This window comes from Ostrinia furnacalis, unplaced genomic scaffold (assembly GCF_004193835.3).
Source record: "Ostrinia furnacalis isolate ACB-3 unplaced genomic scaffold, ASM419383v2 OfSCF0900, whole genome shotgun sequence".
Lineage (NCBI taxonomy): Eukaryota > Metazoa > Arthropoda > Insecta > Lepidoptera > Crambidae > Ostrinia > Ostrinia furnacalis.
This window is the reverse complement of record NW_021131139.1, coordinates 142,590-163,409: the sequence shown is the minus strand read 5'-3', so window position 1 is coordinate 163,409 and position 20,820 is coordinate 142,590. Positions and strand designations below refer to the sequence as shown.

Below are 20,820 nucleotides of genomic sequence, written 5' to 3'. Positions count from 1 at the left end.
ATGTAGGAAAGTGCAATACTGTGCTACAATGTGTAGTTGCAAAATGCATAAACATTCACGTTCTATTAACTCCGTATCCCATTTGGATATTGTTCTATGCAGCGCACAGCCCGCGCTTGTATTAAACGGTTTTCCTACTCACTTATGATGGTGTTACTTTCAGTGAACTGTGCTATAATTTCTAGAATCTATGCTACTATCAGTTAACTGTGTTGCAATATGTACGCTCTGTGCTACATCAAAACTCATCTCACGTTCTATCAACTCCGTATCCCATAAGAATACTGTGCTGTGCAGCGCACAGACCGCGCTTGCAATTACAACAAATACCACTCGTATATCATTTTGCTAAGCAGTACTGTCCTACAATATGTAGTAAAGTGCGGTACTGTGCAACTTACTATCAGTGAACTGTGCTATAATATCTAAAATCTTTGCTACTATCAGAGAACCGTGCTACAATGTGTAGGAAAGTGCAATACTGTGCTACAATGTGTAGTTGCAAAATGCATAAACATCTCACGTTCTATCAACTCCGTATCCCATATGGATATTGTTCTATGCAGCGCACAGCCCGCGCTTGTATTAAACGGTTTTCCACTCACTTATGATGGTGTTACTTTCAGTGAACTGTGCTATAATTTCTAGAATCTATGCTACTATCAGTGAACTGTGCTGCAATATGTACGCTCTGTGCTACATCAAAAATCATCTCACGTTCTATTAACTCCGTATCCCATATGAATACTGTGCTGTGCCGCGCACAGCCCGCGCTTGTATTCAACAGTTTTCGTACTCACTTATGATTGTTTTACTCTCAGTGAACTGTGCTACTATCAATGATCTGTGCTATTATATGTAGTAAAGTGCGGTACTGTGCTACAACAAGTACAATCGTCTCACGTATCAACTCCGTATCCCATATGGATACTGTGCTGTGCAGCGCACACTCCCCACTTGTATAAAACCTGGTTACTTATGATTGTGCTATGTGCTACTGTGCTACATTCAGTGAACTGTGCTAAATCAAAAATCGTCCACATTCTATTAACTCCGTATCCTAAATGGATACTGTGCTGTGCAGCGCACAGTCCCCGCTTTGTATAAAATAAATATTACTACCAGTGTGCTACTACCAGTCAACTGTGCTACAACAAGTACAATTATTATTGTCTCACGTTCTATCAACTCCGTATTCCATATGAATACTGTGCTGAGCAGCGCACAGTCCTCGCTTGTACAATTACTACACTGTGCTAAAAGTGCGGTACTGTGCTGCTACCAGTGAACTGTGCTTCTAAAAGTACAATCGTCTCACGTTCTATCAACTCCGTATCCCATATGGATACTACACTGTGCTAAAAGTGCGGTACTGCGCTACTACCAGTGAACTGTGCTTCTAAAAGTACATTAATCTCACGTTCTATCAACTCCGTATCCCATATGGATACTGTGCTGTGGCCAGTACAGACCACAGTCCGCGCTTGTATAAAACAGTTTTCCTCACTTATGATTGTGCTATGTGCTACTGTGCTACATTCAGTGAACTGTGCTAAATCAAAAATCGTCCACATTCTATTAACTCCGTATCCCATATGGATACTGTGCTGTGCAGCGCACACTCCCCGCTTGGATAGAACCTGATCACTTATGATTGTGCTATGTGCTACTGTGCTAACGCTCTGTGCTATAACAAGTACAATTGTCTCACGTTCTATCAACTCCGTATCCCATATGGATACTGTGCTGTGCAGCGCACAGGCCGCGTTTGTATTGCCGCCACGATCCGCACGCGGTGGCCACGAATGCCTTCGGCCGGATCACAGACTCGCTGTAGAACTGGTATGAACGCCAGTGGCTGCAGAAGACTGGTTAGATGGTTGTTAGTTAGGTTAGTTGGGGAAAGGAAGCTTTTTTATAAAGAATATTAGTAATACAAAGTATACAAATTACTATAGGCTGAGTCAGTGTCTGAGGTATGAAAGTGGCACAGGAGGGTGTGTCTTTTTGTAATGTCAAACGGCGAGACGTCAGATTTGTTAATATGCTAATGACACACCACTCCCGTGTCGCCCTCATACCTCAGACACTGTCTTATTTATGCGCTAGATTTAAAGTACAGAAATCGACAATAAAGTTAGTTAATTGTTTTATTTAAGAAATGTAAAGTCAAACTATGAAATTATTCTAGAAGTTATGAAAAATTAGTACAATATCATGATTTAACTACCATAATAAACGAATCCAAAAAGTAAGTCGTTTTTTAATATTAAAGCAGTATTATAAGGATACTCACATTTGTTGAGAAATCTTTGCTCGTGTAGCACCACTTCGAGTTCGCACCCAGGTTGAGGACTAATCCCACCGTTGGGGTAGAAGTCTACGTGCCCAATTGGGGTTTTGAAGCCTGTAAAAACATCATCATCATCAGCCACAGGACGTCTATTGCTGAATAGATTGCAAATAATATAAAAAAGTAATAAAATTTGAAATTGGCCTTTTAAAGGCACTTTCAAACGTCCCAGTTAAACCTTAACAAATTAATAATTAGTAAATTATGACAACCAAAAATTCCGCACAAAGTAAACCATAAATAAACATCAACGCTTTTCTATACTTATGGGTGTTTTAATATCGTACGGACCCGCAAGTGTACTTTTCATAGAAGTATTTATTGTAACAATTTACAATACTTGACAATAAATACTGTATGAATAGGACACGACTGTCACGTATCCCGCGTCCTTGATGAAATCTGCACGATAATTATTAAAACACACACTTGAAATACATACCAAATATCCCAGCATCTGTGTGTATAACGTCCACGAATTTCGCGTCAGATGGGTCCAGTCTCTGCGATAGGGGTAATTTGTCGAACAGCGGCAGCGCCGGATCCAGACCGGTGATCCTGGAGACGCGGCCTGTGAACATCATCAGGTCATTCAGTCTCCACTAAAAACTCATAAAAAACTCATAAAACTTATTTATTTTTGCAAACAGACTTTTAAACTTTTACACGTCCCAGTATTAACCCTACCACTGCTTCGGGACAATAAATAGGCCAGTGCTGAGAAGAAGCAGCGCAAGAAACTCAGTCACTATTGACAGACACTAAACTCAGTCACTATCACTGCAAAAGCAGAACTGTGCTACAATATGTAGGTTCTGTGCTACTATCAGTGAACTGTGCTACAATATGTAGATTCTGTACGACTATCAGTGAACTGTGCTATAATTTCTTTGTTTTAAAGCCCCGTTACTCTTCGTACTAAGCCAAATATACTTGTATCACGAGCTCACCACCGCTCAATAGTCGAGCGGCGGCGGGGACCGAACCCGAGTTCCTCGGATCACGAGTCGGCCAGTCCGACCCCTTCACCGTTCGGCTATTGTGGCTTCAATATGTAGATTATTTGCGAATATAAGTGAACTGTGCTACAATATGTAGATTCTGTGCTACTATCAGTGAACTGTGCTGCAATATGTAGGTTCTCTTCTCAGCCCATATGTTGTCCCTAAGTGTAGTATGTATGGCTTGCCCTTCCTAGGCAAGCCATATGCACAACATAATATATTATAATCCAAATACTTGTCTGGCTGGTGCCCATAGTACAAGCTCTGCTTAGATTGGAACTAGCTAGGTTAGTATAAAATACCCAATGTCTAAGGATTTATTTCAAAACCTACCCGACTTCAAGGCGGAACCAGCCACACCGGCGGACTGAGCCCCCAGACTGTGCCCGATGAAGTGCGTCTTGTTCAAGTCCAGGCCCCTGAAATGAATAATTTTGGTCAAATATGGCACCAGCCGAATGGTAGAACGGTCATAAAGAATAAAGTGCCAAGGCATTGACTTTCAGTCGTTGTTGAAGTATACAGGAGCGATGACATTAAGACGGGACAGAGTATACAAGTTTGAAGCACATCTGAAGTCTTGTTGACGTTTAACGTCACAAAAACCAATCCCTCTGTACTGGAGGATTCCGGGTGAAGCTCGCTTCCACCTTCATCTGATCATCACTTTCCATCAAGTGAGATGCAGGCCAAGGGCTTCCCTGTTGTGGATAAAAACTCTCGCTTACCTGGAGACTGCTCAGTGGAGGTCGCAGGAATTGCCTGGATGCGGGCAGCGCAGAACCGCTGCTTGTAAAAATCCTTGGAGGAGGTCTTTGTCCAGCTGTGGAAGTGATTGAAGTGAGCTCACCTGGAGACCATGTAGTCCACGAACTTGGCGGCGAATTGTCCGATGTACCAAGTATTCTCTGCTGCCGTGAAATACCACGGCCCGGCCTCCAGCCGGCTCAGGTCCAGGATTATGAAGTTGCTGTCCCCACGGAGCATGTAGGCTGTTGAGAAGAACATTTATTTAACACCTGTATTCACAAACGATGCTTGGTTAAGTGAAGCAGCAAATCGAACGCACAGCCTTGAATAGAGCTCTGTGATTGGTTCGTGTGTTACCCTGTGCGTCCACGCGCACAGTGAGACTATGAGGTCTCACTGTGTTCGTTCGTTTCAGCTAAATGACGTCCACTGCTGGACAAAGGCCTCCTCCAAGGTTTTTCACAGGACACAGTGCACGGTCCTGCGCTGCCCGCATCCAGTGACCTTCACCAGATCGTCGGTTCGCTTAGTAGGGGGCCTGCCCACACTACGTCTTCCGCCCAGTGGTCGCCACTCGAGAACTTTTCTGCCCCAACTTCTGTCGTCTCTACGAGCTATGTGCCCCGCCCACTGCCACTTGATTTTAGCAATTCTACGAGCTGTGTCGGTCACTTTTGTTCTCCTGCGGATATCTTCATTTCTGATTCGATCACGCAGGGAAACTCCGAGCATAGCACGCTCCATCGCCCTTTGGGTGACATTGAGATTTCTTACGAGACCCATAGTAAGCGACCACGTCTCAGATCCGTATACGATCACTGGTCAAAGACATGAAACACTGCGGTCAACAATCAAGTGGCAGTGGGAGGGGCACATAGCTCGCAGAGCTGTTGGCCTCTGGGGCAGAAAAGTTCTCGAGTGGCGACCACGGGCCGGAAGACGTAGTGTGGGCGTGCCCCCGGATCGTATGTCAACCTAGTTGACATATGATCCGGTGAAGGTCGCGGGAGGTGCCTGGATGCGGGCGGCGCAACGCAAGGCCGGTCGTTGTGAAATCATTGGGGGAGGCCTATGTTCAGCAGTGGACGTCCTGTGGTTGAAATGATGATGATTCCATTCTATTACTCACATTCTCTAACCAGCAGTCCGCTTCCATCGTCGGGCTGCTCCAAAAAGGCACCGAAGTACACCACGGTCGGGTCGTGGAAGTTGAAGTGAGAAGCGAACAGGCTCTCGTCATCGTCAATACGTAGCTCTTGGTACACTGTCGGATTGTGTCTGAAACATACAAAAAAGTGCTTTTAAGCGATTTTGTGAAAAATATTGACTGACTGACTGACTGACATAGTGATCTATCAACGCACAGCTCAAACCACTGGACGGATCGGGCTGAAATTTGGCATGCAGGTAGATGTTATGACGTAGGCATTTTACGAAACTCCACCCCTAGGGGGTAAAACGGTCGCTAGTAACTCATAAGATAGGTCATGTTTGAGTGTTATCGGTACACGCTAAATGATCCAGCATGAGTGCACACGCACACTACAATAATGACGCTCGGATTGCTCGGATCAAACTCCCCGCACCCCGCGCAACCGAGACCAAAAATTTGTGGGGCGCGTCTTCGTGGATGAAACGATCTATAAAAGAGTAAATCTCATAAAAAACTCATAAAACTTACTTATTTCTGTAAATAGGCTTAAAAAGCACTTTTACACGTCCCAGTATTAACCCTACCACTGCTTCAGGACAATAAATGGGCCAGTGCTGAGAAGAAGCATCGCAAGAAACTCGGTCACTATTGTCAACCTCTTTTTCAAAGGATTACAGGCTTTCAAATATACAAAGTTATAAATATTTATGCGAGCTAGGCAGTAACGCATCCCAAACATTTTTATCTTTTAAAAGTTATGCAAATCGCTCTTTTTCGTGAATTGCTCTATATTTTTGCGAACATATAAAAGGTTTTCATAAATGATCTGTGAAGCTACTGTCACTATGTTAATTTCCTTAAAAAAATCTTTCAAGGAAAATCGGGGTCCAAGGTTATAAATGGCCCGCACTGCTCTCTTCTGCAGAACAAACACAGTTTCAATGTCCGCGGCTGCGCCCCACAACAATATGTCATATTGATTAATATGACATTATACTGTGAAAATAGCTAAAATATACTAGCCTTGCCGTTTCAATGTCAGTTAATTGCCTTATCTTTCTCACTGCAAAAGCAGCCGAACTGAGCCTTTTTGACAGAGTGTCAATATGAGGGCCCCATTGAAGTTTAGCATCTAAAGTGATTCCCAAGAATGTTGTGGAATTTATGCTATTTAGTAACAAAACTTACCTTGTAAACAGTCTAAACTCAACATCGTTGTTGTCTCTAACAAACGGGCACTTTGTCTTATCCACTGGCAGTATCTGAAGCAGGGAATCTTCGAACTGCACCCCTGGTGGTCCTGGAACAGAACGATGTCATCTTTAGGTCATTTATGCCGGTTTTCACCATCAATCCCTAATTTTTAAGTGACCCCTTAGAGTAAGCGCACACTGTTGATTTTTAGTTGGCCGATAGTTGTGCCCGATTTCAAATTGTATGAAGAATCGGCCAAATCGAATCGGCGTAGTGTGCGCACTCCCATACATGCCCATACTGATCAACTGCCCGACTAAACTATCGGCCGACGAAAAATCAACGGTGTGCGCCTACTCTTAGAAAACAAAATTCCTGTTATGGTTTACCAAAAGGGTCACTAAAAATTAGGGATTGATAGTGAAAACGGTCTCCATAGCAGGAGCATGACCCTCGAATTTACCAGAGGCAAATGAAAACGAGTTGGGGGAGGCCTGATGTTCGCATCTTTTTCCTTTCATCATCATCATCTCAGCCATAGGACGTCCACTGCTGAACATAGGCCTCCCCCAATGCTTTCCATGCTGCCCGGTTGGTAGCGGCCTGCGTCCAGCGCCTTCCTGCAGTTCCTGCTACCATTATGATGTCAGTCCACCTTGTGGGTGGACATCTTTTTCCTTTAGTCAAGTTTAAAAAAACGTTTTTGTACGTTTCTTACTTCAGAACTCCGTAAAAAAAACGTATTTTTTTATTGAAAGACTACATATAATCCCGGTTCGGTCTTACTTGAATTTTATCAATATCGATTCGCGGTTTAGATTAAAAAAAAAGTCATCTAGGCGGAACTGCAGATTTTGCTTTTCTGTGACTGTAGTATATGGCCAACAAGAAGGTTAGGCAAGATGTACTAAAAAGCAAAAAAACAACTCCAAAAAAGTACACTGAACGGAGAAAATAATTGCATTATTTATTACATACTAGCTTTTGCCCGCGGCTTCACCCGCGTGAATTTTAGTTTGTCACAGATCGTCATAAATTATAGCCTATATGTTTTTCTGGGTTATAAACAATAATACTGTAAAGTTTGATCAAAATTCGTTTAGTAGTTTTTGCGTGAAAGAGTAACAAACATCCAGACATCCAAACTTTCGCATTTATAATATTAGTAGGAAGGATTTATATTAAAAATACCATGATTGATTTTAATTCTCACTATGACACAAATATTCCAAACAGTTTATCAAGTTCCTTACAACTTTTATACATACAATTACATAACATAATGCAATACAACCCGTATTTAGATATACCGGTGTGTCCAGATGACTAGAAAACTGGTGTTATGTTAGTACTTAAATGACGTAAGTGGCGACTGGGTTTCAACAGGAAGAAACAAATTAGTAACCCTTTTGGTTTGGGAATCATTAAATAACCTAAATTATTGAATTATTTAAAAAACGACTCTAAAATTACCATTTATGATTATTTGTCCTTAGGTTATAAATATTTTTAAGATTATTTTTCCAGTTTTTGTGCCCTTTTTGGGGTCAGTTTTATTTTTTTGTTAAAATTAATTTTGACCTGGTTACTTATGAAGGTTGAGAGTTTCTTTGAGGCTAATTCTATTGACCAAAACCAGTAATTTCGTTTACCTGGATGACATATTTTCCGGTATTTTTTTTAAACTATGTAACAATAATGATAAAAATTTTTTAAAACCGATTCATAATTTATGAAGTTCAGCGATAGCACACAAAATAAACCTTTTTTGAAAAAAGGCCTACTGCTAGCGCTTACCTGAGTCAGTCACTGACGTATGAGAGCGTCGAGAGGGTGTTCTATAGTCTGGTCCGTGAGCACGTAGAATTTTGTCCAATGACCCCTAGCTACCCATCCTTATCGCTCGCGCGTAATTATGTTGCTAACGCGCTCGCACACTCACTGCGGGTGCCAGTCGTACAGTCGCGACAGCAATATCGTTACGTGCGAGCGATAAGGATGGGTAGCTAGGGGTCATTGGACAAAATTCTACGTGCTCACGGACCGGGCTTTAGTAACGTCAAACGTCAGCGAGACTTCAGATTTCATCTGAGATCTGTCACGTCATTATAATTATGTCCTCCCGTGCTAGACCTATAATAAAGAACTTAAATGAATATTTCCAACACGTTGTGCCCAATAGAGAGTAAACAAGTCCTCATTATGGGCCATTACAATATTCATAGCGATAAAGTTACGAAAGGAACCGCGAAGCATGCGACAGCGCATCGTTGCAAATTTTATGCTGCACCTCACCTACATATGGTTGGTACACTCGGCCACAAATAGTCGTGTAATAAACTAGCCCGGCGAACTTCGTACCGCCTATGTTCATCAGAAATAATTTGTAGGAATCTAATGGTGAAAGAATTTTTCAAATCGGTCCAGTGGTTTCTGAGCCTATTCAAAACAAACAAAAAAATATCTCCTCTTTATAATATTACTGTAGAATAACTTTTGTACGCGTGAAAATCGTTTGAATTTTTCTCCCCGTTTTTGCAACATTTTTCATTGATACTCCGCTCCTTTGCCTGTAGCGTTATTTTACATAGCCTATAGCCTTTGCGATAAATGGACTATCCAACACAAAAATATTTTTTTAATAGTTCTTGAGATTAGCGTATTCACTAAAAAAAAATACCACCGACTTAACTTCTAAAATTTCGCCCCCACTGGGAACCAAAACTCACACAAGACCATATACTTTAGGAAAATTTCCTAACCAATATTACGGTTGACTATACAGCCACAACGCGGTGGTTTCGGTTATCGACCATTGTGTGAGAGTTGCACAAAATTCAATGGTACACTAACCGATTATGAAGAAACCCTAAAAGAGGGCAAAGATGCGTCATTCTACTTCATAAGTTTCAGTTTCTTGCGCTGCTGCTTCTCAGCACTGGCCCATTTTGTCCCGAAGCAGTGGTAGGGTTAATGCTGGGACGTAAAAGTGCTTTCTAAAAGCCAATTTGCAAAAATAAATCATCAGCCTGAAGGTGGAAGCGAGCTTCACCCGGAATCCTCAACCACGGAGGAACTGGCTATCTTACCTCTAACTGCCGGAACACAACAATGTTGTTAACATTGTTGTTATGGCGACAGACTTAGGTAAGATGTTTGTAGCTAGCCAGGCGGACTTAGAACAAGCCCTACCACCAACCAAACCGAACAGAAAAATCTGCACCCACTGGGAATCGAACCCGGGACCTCTGCGTCTGAAGCAGGTGGTCTTACCACTAGACCACAGAGGCGGTTAGGTACATTAATCCCAACTAATATTATAAATGCGAAAGTAACTCTGTCTGTCTGTCTGTCTGTCTGTCTGTCTGTTACGCTTTCCCGCTTAAACCTCGCAACCGATTTTGATGAAATTTGGCATAGAGATAGTTTGAGTCCCGGGAAAAAACAAGTTTCAAAAACCGGGATAAAAACTATCCTAAGTTTTTATCCCGGTTTTTGAAACAGGGACGCGCGCGATAAAGTTTTTCTGTGACAGACGAAATTCCACGCGGGCGAAGCCGCGGGCGGAAAGCTAGTTAAGTATATTTCCTAACATCCAATCAAGACAATAATTCTATAAAAAAGCCATCAACAACACCTATTATGGTGCATTAAAAACAAGCGAGTGCAGCGAAAAAATCATCGTTTTTTTCAATCGCAACGCTTGGAGGGCCACGTATTTGGCGCGAGATATTTCATAATAAACTGCTATGCGCTTATGTAAGTGCATCAATTAATGTTCCGTTTGTAAGTAACACTTGGATATGTCTCAATTTATAAGCTAGTTATTTCCTATGGCTTTGCGCATTTGTGCCTTCTGTCACAGAACGACGGGATTTTCTTTTGGTGTCTTTAAATCTAAAGAGACCAGAATCGATTGAGACTAAATGGGTCAGTAAAATCAGTGAAAATAAATAAAACTGGTAAAAATCACAAGTAACCCATGACTTTTTCATACAAACTTATCAGTCTATAACTTCTATACCCCCCATTGATTTCGACATTGAGTTTTCCCAAAGTAGCTAAAAAGTTCGCATCACGTCTTTGTTACAATTGAAATAAAGTTAAGTTGTAAATTTTTTGGCCACTTTGGGTCTCACGAACTATTTGTCGCTGACTGTATTTGTAATAAAAACAAAGTAAAAAAAGTGTACCAGTATAAATTAGTGGTCATTTAGTAATAAAATCAACCTTGCAGTTAGTATTTCTTTACTAATAAGTAAGTACTAACTCTTACTTTATTAGGTTTATTACAGACCGACCAGTTTTTCTTTTAATTTTATTTTATTCTAATACTCCCCCTCTTCCCGTGGATGTCGTAAGAGGCGACTAAGGGACAAATATGCGAACATCAGGCCTCCCCAACCCGTCTGGCCTAGCAAACATTTAAGAAAATCCCTACTAATATTATAAATGCCAAAGTAACTCTGTCTATCACGCTTTCCCGCCTAAACCACTGAACTGATTTTGATGAAAGGCATAGATATAGTTTGAGGCGCGGAAAGGACGTAGGATAGTTTTTATCCCGGTTTTTGGAACAGGGACGCGCGCGACATTTTTTCTGTGACTGACAAAATTTCGGGTGAATCCGTGGGCAAAAGCTAGTAAAACATAACTGCTAAAATTGCTTTTCTTTTTCACTAAGAAAATCCTGTTGTAATATACAAACAGTAGTTTTAAGATAGCGGTTGAGGATTCCGGGTGAAGCTCGCTTCCCTATCCACTATCCAACATATATCATTCAGATAACTTCCAAAAAACAAAACAAACTCACGTATCATCGACAAAAAACACGCCAGCGGCAACGACGGCTGCATCGTAAAACACAGTAACTCAAAAAATCACAAAAATCGATCACAAAATTCTGCGCGCGAGTCGATGCGGTTAACACAGAGCGTGGTTTGGTAAGGACCGAACGTACGGGGTGATTTTTCCCACCAGTTTTCCTAGAAACTAGATTTCATAAATGCTTTGCGGCCGGTTATAGGATGTGTTCTTTGAAATCAATAGAAAGATGTAGGTTGTAGGCATTGACTATGTAAAAAAACTCTGTACTATAGGAAAATAATTTTTAATTCAAAAATAGTGATATTGTAATTTAAAAAATCAATCTTATTTTTGACTTACTGACTTAGGAAGAAGTATAATTTTATAAAAATCTGTTTTTAAATGGACTAACCTGATGGCCTGGCATACTCTTAATATAATATTCCAAAACCTACAAAAAAATAAAAATGATTTTATATTGCCTCAAAAATTCTAGTCGGATTTTTAAGTATTTTTAAAATATTACACCGAATTGATTTTTTTCAAATTTTTTAGACTTTTTAGGTACGTAATTTAAAAATCACAATGTAATCTAATTTTATAATGTTTTCCAAAACGAAAAGTCTTTTTTTTATTACTTTTTTTGTAATTTAAAAGTTTAATGCCTTTTTAAATATTCTTTATTATTTAGTCAACTATTCATTAATCTAATCTCTCGATGACAGTTAAAATTAACAGGATACCTCGTCCAGTTTCCTCATAAAAACCGGTCTGTTGCGAGAACTCCTTTCCCTAACTAACCACCTATTACTGGCTGTAGCACTGTCACAGTGAAAATATAACCAGTGGCCTCTACTCGCACGTATAAAGTCCGGTCGCCGAGCACGTAGAATTTCGTCCAATGACCCCAAGCTACCCATCCTTATCGCTCGCGCGTAATTATATTACTGTCGCGACTATGCGAGTGTGCGAGTCACCATTCTTCCGCTAATGTTTGAGTGTTATCGGTACACGCTGAATCATCCATGAGTGCACACGCACACTACAATAATGACGCTCGGATTGCTCGGATCAAACTCCCCGCACACCGCGCGACCGTGACCAAAAATTGGTGGGACGCGTCTTCGTGAATGAAACGATCTATCAGCGTGGGACAACCTCATATAGGTAGCAGGAAGGTGCTGGATGCAGGCCGCTACAAACCGGGCGATGTGGAAATCATTGGGGGAGGCCTATGTTCAGCAGTGGACGTACTGTGGCTGAAATATTGATGATGACGATTCTCAACTCTCGTTCCCAGCTGCAACTCCTGTGTAGCCAGGATCTACAGCTTGAACGCCAATAAATATTTTGATTTGATTTTAATTTTGTCGAAACTGCCATAGTAATGCTACTGCCATCTCTTTTACTGTGGCCTGTGACGCAACATTGCAATTTTAATAGTGAAATATGGAAAACTGGCCTAGCCAGCTATTTGTGAAAATATATCAATATTAGTTTGTATTGAGGTAACCTACTTTTAAACTGTCAAGCCTCCAAGTCAAGTTTGATACGGGAATATTCCCACCTGTCGTTCCCACCGCTGCAACTCCTGTGTAGCCAGGATCTACAGCTTGACCGCCAATAACCCAACCAGTGAAGGTCAAGTTTATCCCGGGGGAAAGTTAAACTGTCATTGGACCCGCAGCGAAATTAATCAGAAGAACGAGGAGTTCGAAGTTAGGGTTCGAATTTTATTAATAGGCCTATCAATTAATTAGAGCGGTTATTTGGCCTGTAACTATTATGATAACTTGTGTAATTTACCGTTGCGGTTAGAAATAGGTAACTCGGAAAAAATATTGCGTACGTTGTATAGTTGAGTTAACGTTTTGGTCGCGAGAAAACTTTACTCTGTAAGAGATCTAGCCCTACATGTTTAAGTTTGGTTAGCCTAGGCGCAGATGCAGACCACCGATTTTTAGTTGGCCGATAGTTGGGTCGGGCTGATCAGTATAGAGATGCATCAAAGTGCGCACATTACACCGATTTGGTATCGGTCGATTCTTCATACAAATTAGAATCGGGCCCAACTATCGGCCAATTGAAAAGTCGGTGGTCTGCATCTAGGCTTAGACGACAGAAGTAATGCAGCTGCTGCAGCGAACTTTAGTATTGACTAGCGACCGCCCGCGACTTCGTACGCGTGGATCCCGTTTAACCCCCTTCATCTATTTACGCGGTTTAGATTTTTTCATACAAATGTTTCTTCCCGCTAACTCCCGTTCCCGTGGGAATTTTGCAATATCCTGTTGTAACTAAGCTTTAAGTTTACTAAGGTATCTGCATGCCAAATTTCAAGCGTCTAACTTAAGTGGTTTAGATTTTTAATACAAAAGGATTTTCCCGCTGACTCCCGTTCCTGAGGGAATTTTGCAATATCCTGTTGTAACTAAGCTTTAAGTTTACTAAGGTACCTGCATGCCAAATTTCAAGCGTCTAACTTAAGCGGTTTAGATTTTTCATACAAAAGGATTTTCCCGCTAATTCCCATTCCCGTGGGAATTCCTAAGTATACTATAACCTGCCCATGAGTATGAAGAATAATTGTACCAAGTTTCGTGAAAATCCGTCGAGTAGTTTTTGTTTCTATAAGGAACATACAAACAGACAGACAGACAAAAATTTTACTGATTGCATTTTTGGCATCAGTATCGATCACTAATCACCCCCTGATAGTTATTTTGAAAATATATTTCATGTACAGAATTGACCTCTCTACAGATTTATTATAAGTATAGATTCTTTCCAAATGGAGCAAGAATTTTGCTTAATATAGCGTCTCTATCCTTTGTAACTCTATGCAAGGTGCCTTTCAACTTCTTCCTACCAAACTCGGTGGAACACACAATCGGAATGAGTTACAATGAAGTTACGGCAAGTGCAATGGAGCGCGTCATAGCGGGCTATCATTAAACTTATTAAATGTAATCTTGTATGATTTGTGCGATGTTAGATAACGCCCGTGTGCTATAATCAATCCCTATCCAAATCTAAGTCAAATTCCAATCTGTTTTCTATGAAATATTCACAAATTCCACAAATTTCGATGCTATTACACTTTCTTATTTAAAACCGGGAATTTTATATTTTTTTCTTTGGGTTCTAATGCAAATGCTACAATCTTTTTTACATATTATTTAAATTTTAAAAGGTAGATGCAAATCGCGCAAAAACCATAGGAAGCGAGATATTTGTAAATAACAGGATTTTGTGACATTTGTCATTAAATATCTTATGACGCGGACACGTTAAGAGACTTGAGATATCTTTTAGAATTCCAAAATACAGATACAGGCTGCTATCAATCGGCCAATCTTGAAATAATTGGGGGAGGCATATGTTCAGCAGTGGACGTCCTGTGGCTGAAATGATGATGACAATGTTGTCGAACTTGATCCTTTTTTGGCTTATATCGGTGATGCTTATGTAAAATATACCTCTTTGACCCATCAAATGTATCTAACGCAACTCAATTTGTTCCAGGGCAATCTGCGGGCGCATCGAATCATACATCCAGTCGCTACCACCACCGTTCCGCCTACACCGACCTCTACTGGCTCGCGCCGCAAGCACAGAAGCTCGGACACCGGCGAGGGCACCTTCTTTCAGCGTGTGCTGGTGCGCCACTACTAATGTGAGTGAAGTAGCTTTTAGAAGACTGCCCTCCTCCCTTATGATAGCCTCCGCCAGCCATCAGACTGTCCCCTTAACTATACACACCCCTAAACACTACTTTCCCTAGCGACTTACTCCTATAGAGACAGCCCCTCCCATCCTAGACACTATCCCCCCCCCCAAAACTACCTGTTAAAGAGACTCCCCTCCTAAAGAGACTATCCCCACACCCCAAATTGACCAGATGCTCCTAGAGACTCCTACCCAAAGAGACTCCCTCTAAAGACCCCCTAAAGAGACGCATCCACAAAGAGACTTCCCCCTAAGGAAATTCCCTTAAGAAACTCCCCTTAAGAGACCCGCCCACAAAGAGACTCCCTCTAAAGACCCCCTAAAGAGACCCACCCACAAAGAGACTCCCTNGCAACAGATTAAGCTGAAATTTCGCAAACACATGTGATTTGGATGACCATGCAATATTATGATGACATGGAGCTGATCTGATGATGGAGCTGGAAGGTGGCCATAGGAACTCTATAATAAAACGACTTAAATGCATCGAGTTTGGGCTCGTTCGTTTTGTATTGATGAGTATTTTAATTCTATATAGTAATCAGGGTCTGATGATGGAGCTGGAAGGTAATTCGCAATAAAACGACACAATCGCATCAAGTTTGGGTTTGCTTCAATTTTAATTTCTGTGATGGGTCTGGGTGTTAATATGTATAATAAGTTTGTATTTACAAGAAAATAATTATTTCAGTATGTTTATATCCGTTTTCTAGTGAGCGGACACTGTGAATGTACGTCACGCGGGGTCACGTGACCGTCGGCGGGACTTAATATTTAAGCGAACTTTGAATGCCTATAAAATTATAACTACTGGGTATTTTTGAATGAAATAAAAACTAATGTATTTGTAAATGTAAAAGCTTAACTGTAACATAGGTTTCAAGTGATTTTGAATACCTAGTAACATTCTCAATTACTAATAAGTACCTACTTACTTTTACTTTATTATAAACCAGTTTTTATTTGAACACTATCTGCTATAGTCCATTCTAACATTCCCACTCTTCCCGTGGATATCGTAAGAGGCGACTAAGGGACAAATATGCGGACATCCGGCCTCCTCAACCCGTCTGGCCAATTTTAGAAAATCCCTACTCAAAAATCAAAATCAAATCAAAATCAAAATTATCTTTATTTGTTTAGACTAATTAAATTAGTACTTGCAAATCGTCAAATGCTCTTAAGGAGCCTATACATGTCTCATTCTTTTTTTGCCCTAATCGAGGCAAACATTTGGCAAGTGCTGAGAAGAAGCGCCGCAACAAACTCAGTCACCACTGTCTGCCGGTTTAAAAATATAAAAAAGTAGGAAGTTACAATACATTCAGAAGCAATATTATAAATGCGAAAGTAACTCTGTCTGTCTGTCACGTTTTCCCGCCTAAACCACTGAACCGATTTTGATGAAAGGCATAGATAGTTTGAGGCCCGGGAAAGGACATAGAATAGTTTTTATCCCGGTTTTTGAAACAGGGACGCGCGCGACAGTTTTTCTGTGACAGACAAAATTTCGGGTGAAGCCGTGGGCAAAAGCTAGTAAAACATAACTGCTAAAATTTCTTTTCTTTTTCACTGAGAAAATCTTCTTTTAATATAGAAACAGTAGTTTTAAGATAGCGGTTGAGGATTCCGGGTGAAGTTCGCTTCCTTATCCACTATCCAACAGATATCATTCAGATAACTGCAAAAACAAAACAAACTCACGTATCATCGACAAAAAACACGCCAGCGGCAACGACGGCTGCATCGTAAAACACAGTAACTCAAAAAAATCACAAAAATCGTACACAAAATTTTCTGCGCGCGAGTCGATGCGGTTAACACAGAGCGTGGTTTGGTAAGGACCGAGCGTACGGGGTGATTTTTCCCACCAGTTTTCCTAGAAACTAGATTTCATAAATGCTTCGAGTCTAGTTATTGGATACGTTCTTTGAAATCAATAGAAAGATGCAGGCATTGACTATGTTAAAAATACTATGTACTATACGAATAATGATATTGTAATTTAAAAAAATAATTTTATTATTCAGTAAAATTTACTAACAAGGGAGAAGTATAATTTCATAAAAATCTGTTTATAAATGGAATAACGATTAGTAACGTTGACTATATTCGAAAACCTATTAAAAAAACGATTTTATAGTGTCTCAAAAATTCAATTCGGAATTTTTTTACTTACTTTTTTTAGTATTTTAAAAATATTACACAGAATTGATTTTTATTCTAATTTTGTTTTAGGATTTTTAGGTAGGTAATTTTAAAATCACTATGTCAACTCATTTTATATTTATCTTCAAGAATGAAAGTCAGTATAATTTTATTACTTTTTATGTGTCGCGGGCAGGCCTCCCACTAGGTGGACCGACGATCTGGTGAAGGTCGCGGGAGGTGCCTGGATGCGAGCGGCGCAGGACCGATCTTTGTGGAATTCCTTGGGGGAGGCCTTTGTCCAGCAGTGGACGTCTTTTGGCTGAAACGAACGAATGAACTTTTTTAAGTAATTTAATGTCATTTATAATATTACCAATTTTTAGTCAACTTTAATCTAATCTCTCGAAGACAGTTAAAATTAACAGGATACCACGTCCAGTTTCCTCATAAAAACCGGTCCGTTGCGAGAACTCCTTTCCCTAACTAACCACCTATTACTGGCAGTAGCACTGTCACAGCTAAAATATAACCAGTGGCCTCTATTCGCACGTATAAAGTCCGGTCGACGAGCACGTAGAATTTCGTCCAATGACCCCAAGCTACCCATCCTTATCGCTCGCGCGTAATTATATTACTGTCGCAATTATATTACTGTCGCGACTGTGCCACGGGCGGCCGTCCACCATTCTTCCGCGAATGTTTGAGTGTTATCGGTACACGTTAAATTATCCATGAGTGCACACGCACGCTACAATAATGAAGCTCGGATTGCTCGGATTAAAACCCCGCACCCCGCGCGACCGAGACCAAACATTGGTGGGGCGCATCTTCGTAGATTAAACGATCTATACTGGAAAATGCAGCGTGTGACGTCCACCCACAAAGTGGACCGACGACCTCATAAAGGTAGCAGGAAGGCGCTGGATGCAGGCCGCTACCAACCGGGCGATGTGGAAATCATTGGGGGAGGCCTATGTTCAGCAGTGGACGTCCTGTGGCTGAAATATTGATGGTGATGATTCCCACCTCTAGTTCCCACCGCTGCAACTCCTGTGTAGCCAGGATCTACAGGTTGACCGCCAATAAATATTTTGATTTACTTTTGTCGAAACTGCCATAGAAATGCTACTGCCATCTCTTCTACTGTGGCCTGTGACGCAACATTGCAATTTTAATAGTGAAATATGGAAAACTGGCCTAGCCAGCTATTTGTGAAAATATATCAATATTAGTTTGTATTGAGGTAACCTACTTTTAAACTGTCAAGCCTCCAAGTCAAGTTTGATACGGGAATATTCCCACCTGTCGTTCCCACCGCTGCAACTCCTGTGTAGCCAGGATCTACAGCTTGACCGCCAATAACCCAACCAGTGAAGGTCAAGTTTATCCCGGGGGAAAGTTAAACTGTCATTGGGGTCCAATGACAGTTTAACTTACCCTCGGGACGAAGCAACGAAATAAATCAGACAGAAGAACGAGGAGTTCGTAGTTAGGGTTCGAATTTTATTAATAGGCCTATCAATTAATTAGAGCGGTTATTTGGCCTGTAACTATTATGATAACTTGTGTAATTGACCGTTGCGGTTAGAAATAGGTAACTCGAAAAAAAATATTGCGTCGATTTAGTAACTCTGGCGCAGCTCGCTACGTTGTAAAGTTGAGTTAACGTTTTGGTCGCGAGAAAACCTGTAAAGATAGTGATAATGTGTGTGGAAATAAATAAATAAATAAATAAAAAATAAATTTACTCTGTAAGCGATCTAGCCCTGCATGTTTAAGTTTGGTTAGCCTAGGCGCAGATGCAGACCACCGATTTTTAGTTGGCCGATAGTTGGGTCGGGCTGATCAGTATAGAGATGCATCAAAGTGCGCACATTACACCTATTTGGTATCGGTCGATTCTTCATACAAATTAGAATCGGGCCCAACTATCGGCCAATTGAAAAGTCGGTGGTCTGCATCTAGGCTTAGACGACGAGAACTAATGCAGCTGCTGAAGCGAACTTTAGTATTGATTCTTTCCAAATGGAGCAAGAATTTTGCTTACTATAGCTTCTCTATCCTTTGTAACTATGCACCTTCCTTTCAACTTCTTCCTACCAAACTCGGTGGAACACACAATCGGAATGAGTTACAATGAAGTTACGGCAAGTGCAATGGAGCGCGTCATAGCGGGCTATCATTAAACTTATTAAATGTAATCTTGTATGATTTGTGATGTTACATAAGTTCGTTAATAAAGGCTCATAATGATATTCAAATTTTCTTATTTTCTATAACTTTTGCCTGCGGCTTCGCCCACATGAATTTCGGTTTGCCATAGGAATTCCTCATCGCACGCGTGTTTCCAAAAACATGCAAACGTACTACAATATTTTATTTAGATTTTATATAAATCCTTTATTTAACAAAGATTATAACTGAGTATTGCTAGTTTTCATAGATGCAAGTAGGTAGGTAGATCCAAAGGAAGCGAGATATTAGCTATCAACAAGATTTTGTGACATTTGTCATTAAATATCTTATGACGCGGACACGTTAAGAGACTTGAGACATCTTTTAGAATTCCAAAATACAGATACAGGCTGCTATCAATCGGCCATTCTTGAAATCATTGGGGGAGGCATATGTTCAGCAGTGGACGTCCTGTGGCTGAAATGATGATGACAATGTTGCCGAACTTGATCCTTTTTTGGCTTATATCGGTGATGCTTATGTAAAATATACCTCTTTGACCCATCTATCATTTAAATGTATCTAACGTAAGTGCATCCTTGTTCCAGGGCAATCTGCGGGCGCATCGAATCGTACATCCAGTCGCTACCACCACCGTTCCGCCTGCACCGACCTCTACTGGCTCGCGCCGCAAGCACAGAAGCTCGCACACCGGCTAGGGCACCGTCTTTCAGCGTGTGCTGGTGCGCCACAACTAACGTGAGTCCATCCATCAGGTCATTCAGTCTCCACTGCAGAAGCAAGACCCTTTGTATCCACTGCAAAAACAAGACCCTCTCTAATTTACCAGAGGCAATGGATTATCCCACAATCTAAAGAGCTCATATCCGGCTCGAAGGACTACAAGACGAAACCGCTTTTATATCTGTGCGCTACTACTCCGATGTGTGGTAAGGGTTATAGGAATAAATAGGCGCATGGAGTCTTAAGGTGGTGCAACGCGACAGAGACTTGAGATCAAGACATGAGACCGCGTTAGATGCCACACGGGTGTAGTAGTTACGCTGCTCCGCCGAATGGCATGACAGTCTTTAGACTGACAACTATCAGCATATTCGAAAATATCTGTGCTGCGTTGCGTTCTCTCTCTGTCACACACAGCAAACCTTTCTAGCCTTCTCTCTCTCTCTCTTTTGTATGACGCGTCTCCCTAGAGACTACTTATGTAGATATTAAAATAGAAAGATGGGTTAAGACGCGACGTTTAATTAATGAGCTACATTATGTACTCGCGAGCCGCCAGTCTGCTTGTGTCCACGGCTGCAGCATCGCAGCCGAAACGCCAAGCCGTGAGTACATAAATGTAACTTATTAATTAAACGTCGCGTTTAGACCAGTGTCTTTCTATTTTAGTTGAAATGGAACGCGAAAGTTTAAAAACTTATATGTATTAATTATAGAAGAGATTTCGCAATAAAAAATTATAGTTTCATGCACTGTCGTCT

General features: G+C 41.0%; 1 protein-coding gene across 1 annotated transcript; it reads right to left on the bottom strand.

The window, feature by feature from the left end:
- Positions 1-1,550: 1,550 nt before the first annotated feature.
- On the bottom strand, positions 1,551-16,736 carry LOC114350459 (pancreatic lipase-related protein 2). Its single transcript, XM_028301280.1, has 8 exons — positions 16,694-16,736; positions 6,449-6,560; positions 5,237-5,385; positions 4,208-4,349; positions 3,691-3,776; positions 2,796-2,924; positions 2,297-2,407; positions 1,551-1,868 (listed from the first exon to the last, which is right to left on the bottom strand). Exons 1-8 carry the CDS (start codon positions 16,734-16,736, stop codon positions 1,708-1,710), a joined length of 933 nt encoding a protein of 310 aa, XP_028157081.1. The 3' UTR covers positions 1,551-1,707.
- Between the last annotated feature and the right edge of the window lie 4,084 nt (positions 16,737-20,820).

What these genes read in the sequence shown, in the direction of transcription:
- LOC114350459 (XM_028301280.1), bottom strand. Translation starts at nt 16,736, where the DNA reads ATGCAGCCGTCGTTGCCGCTGGCGTGTTTTTTGTCGATGATAC. An exon ending in GTGTTTTTTGTCGATGATAC is followed by an intron (nt 6,561 to 16,693) that starts GTGAGTTTGTTT and finishes GTTCTGTTCCAG; the next exon opens with GACCACCAGGGGTGCAGTTC. An exon ending in TGGTTCCGCCTTGAAGTCGG is followed by an intron (nt 2,925 to 3,690) that starts GTAGGTTTTGAA and finishes TGATGTTCACAG; the next exon opens with GCCGCGTCTCCAGGATCACC.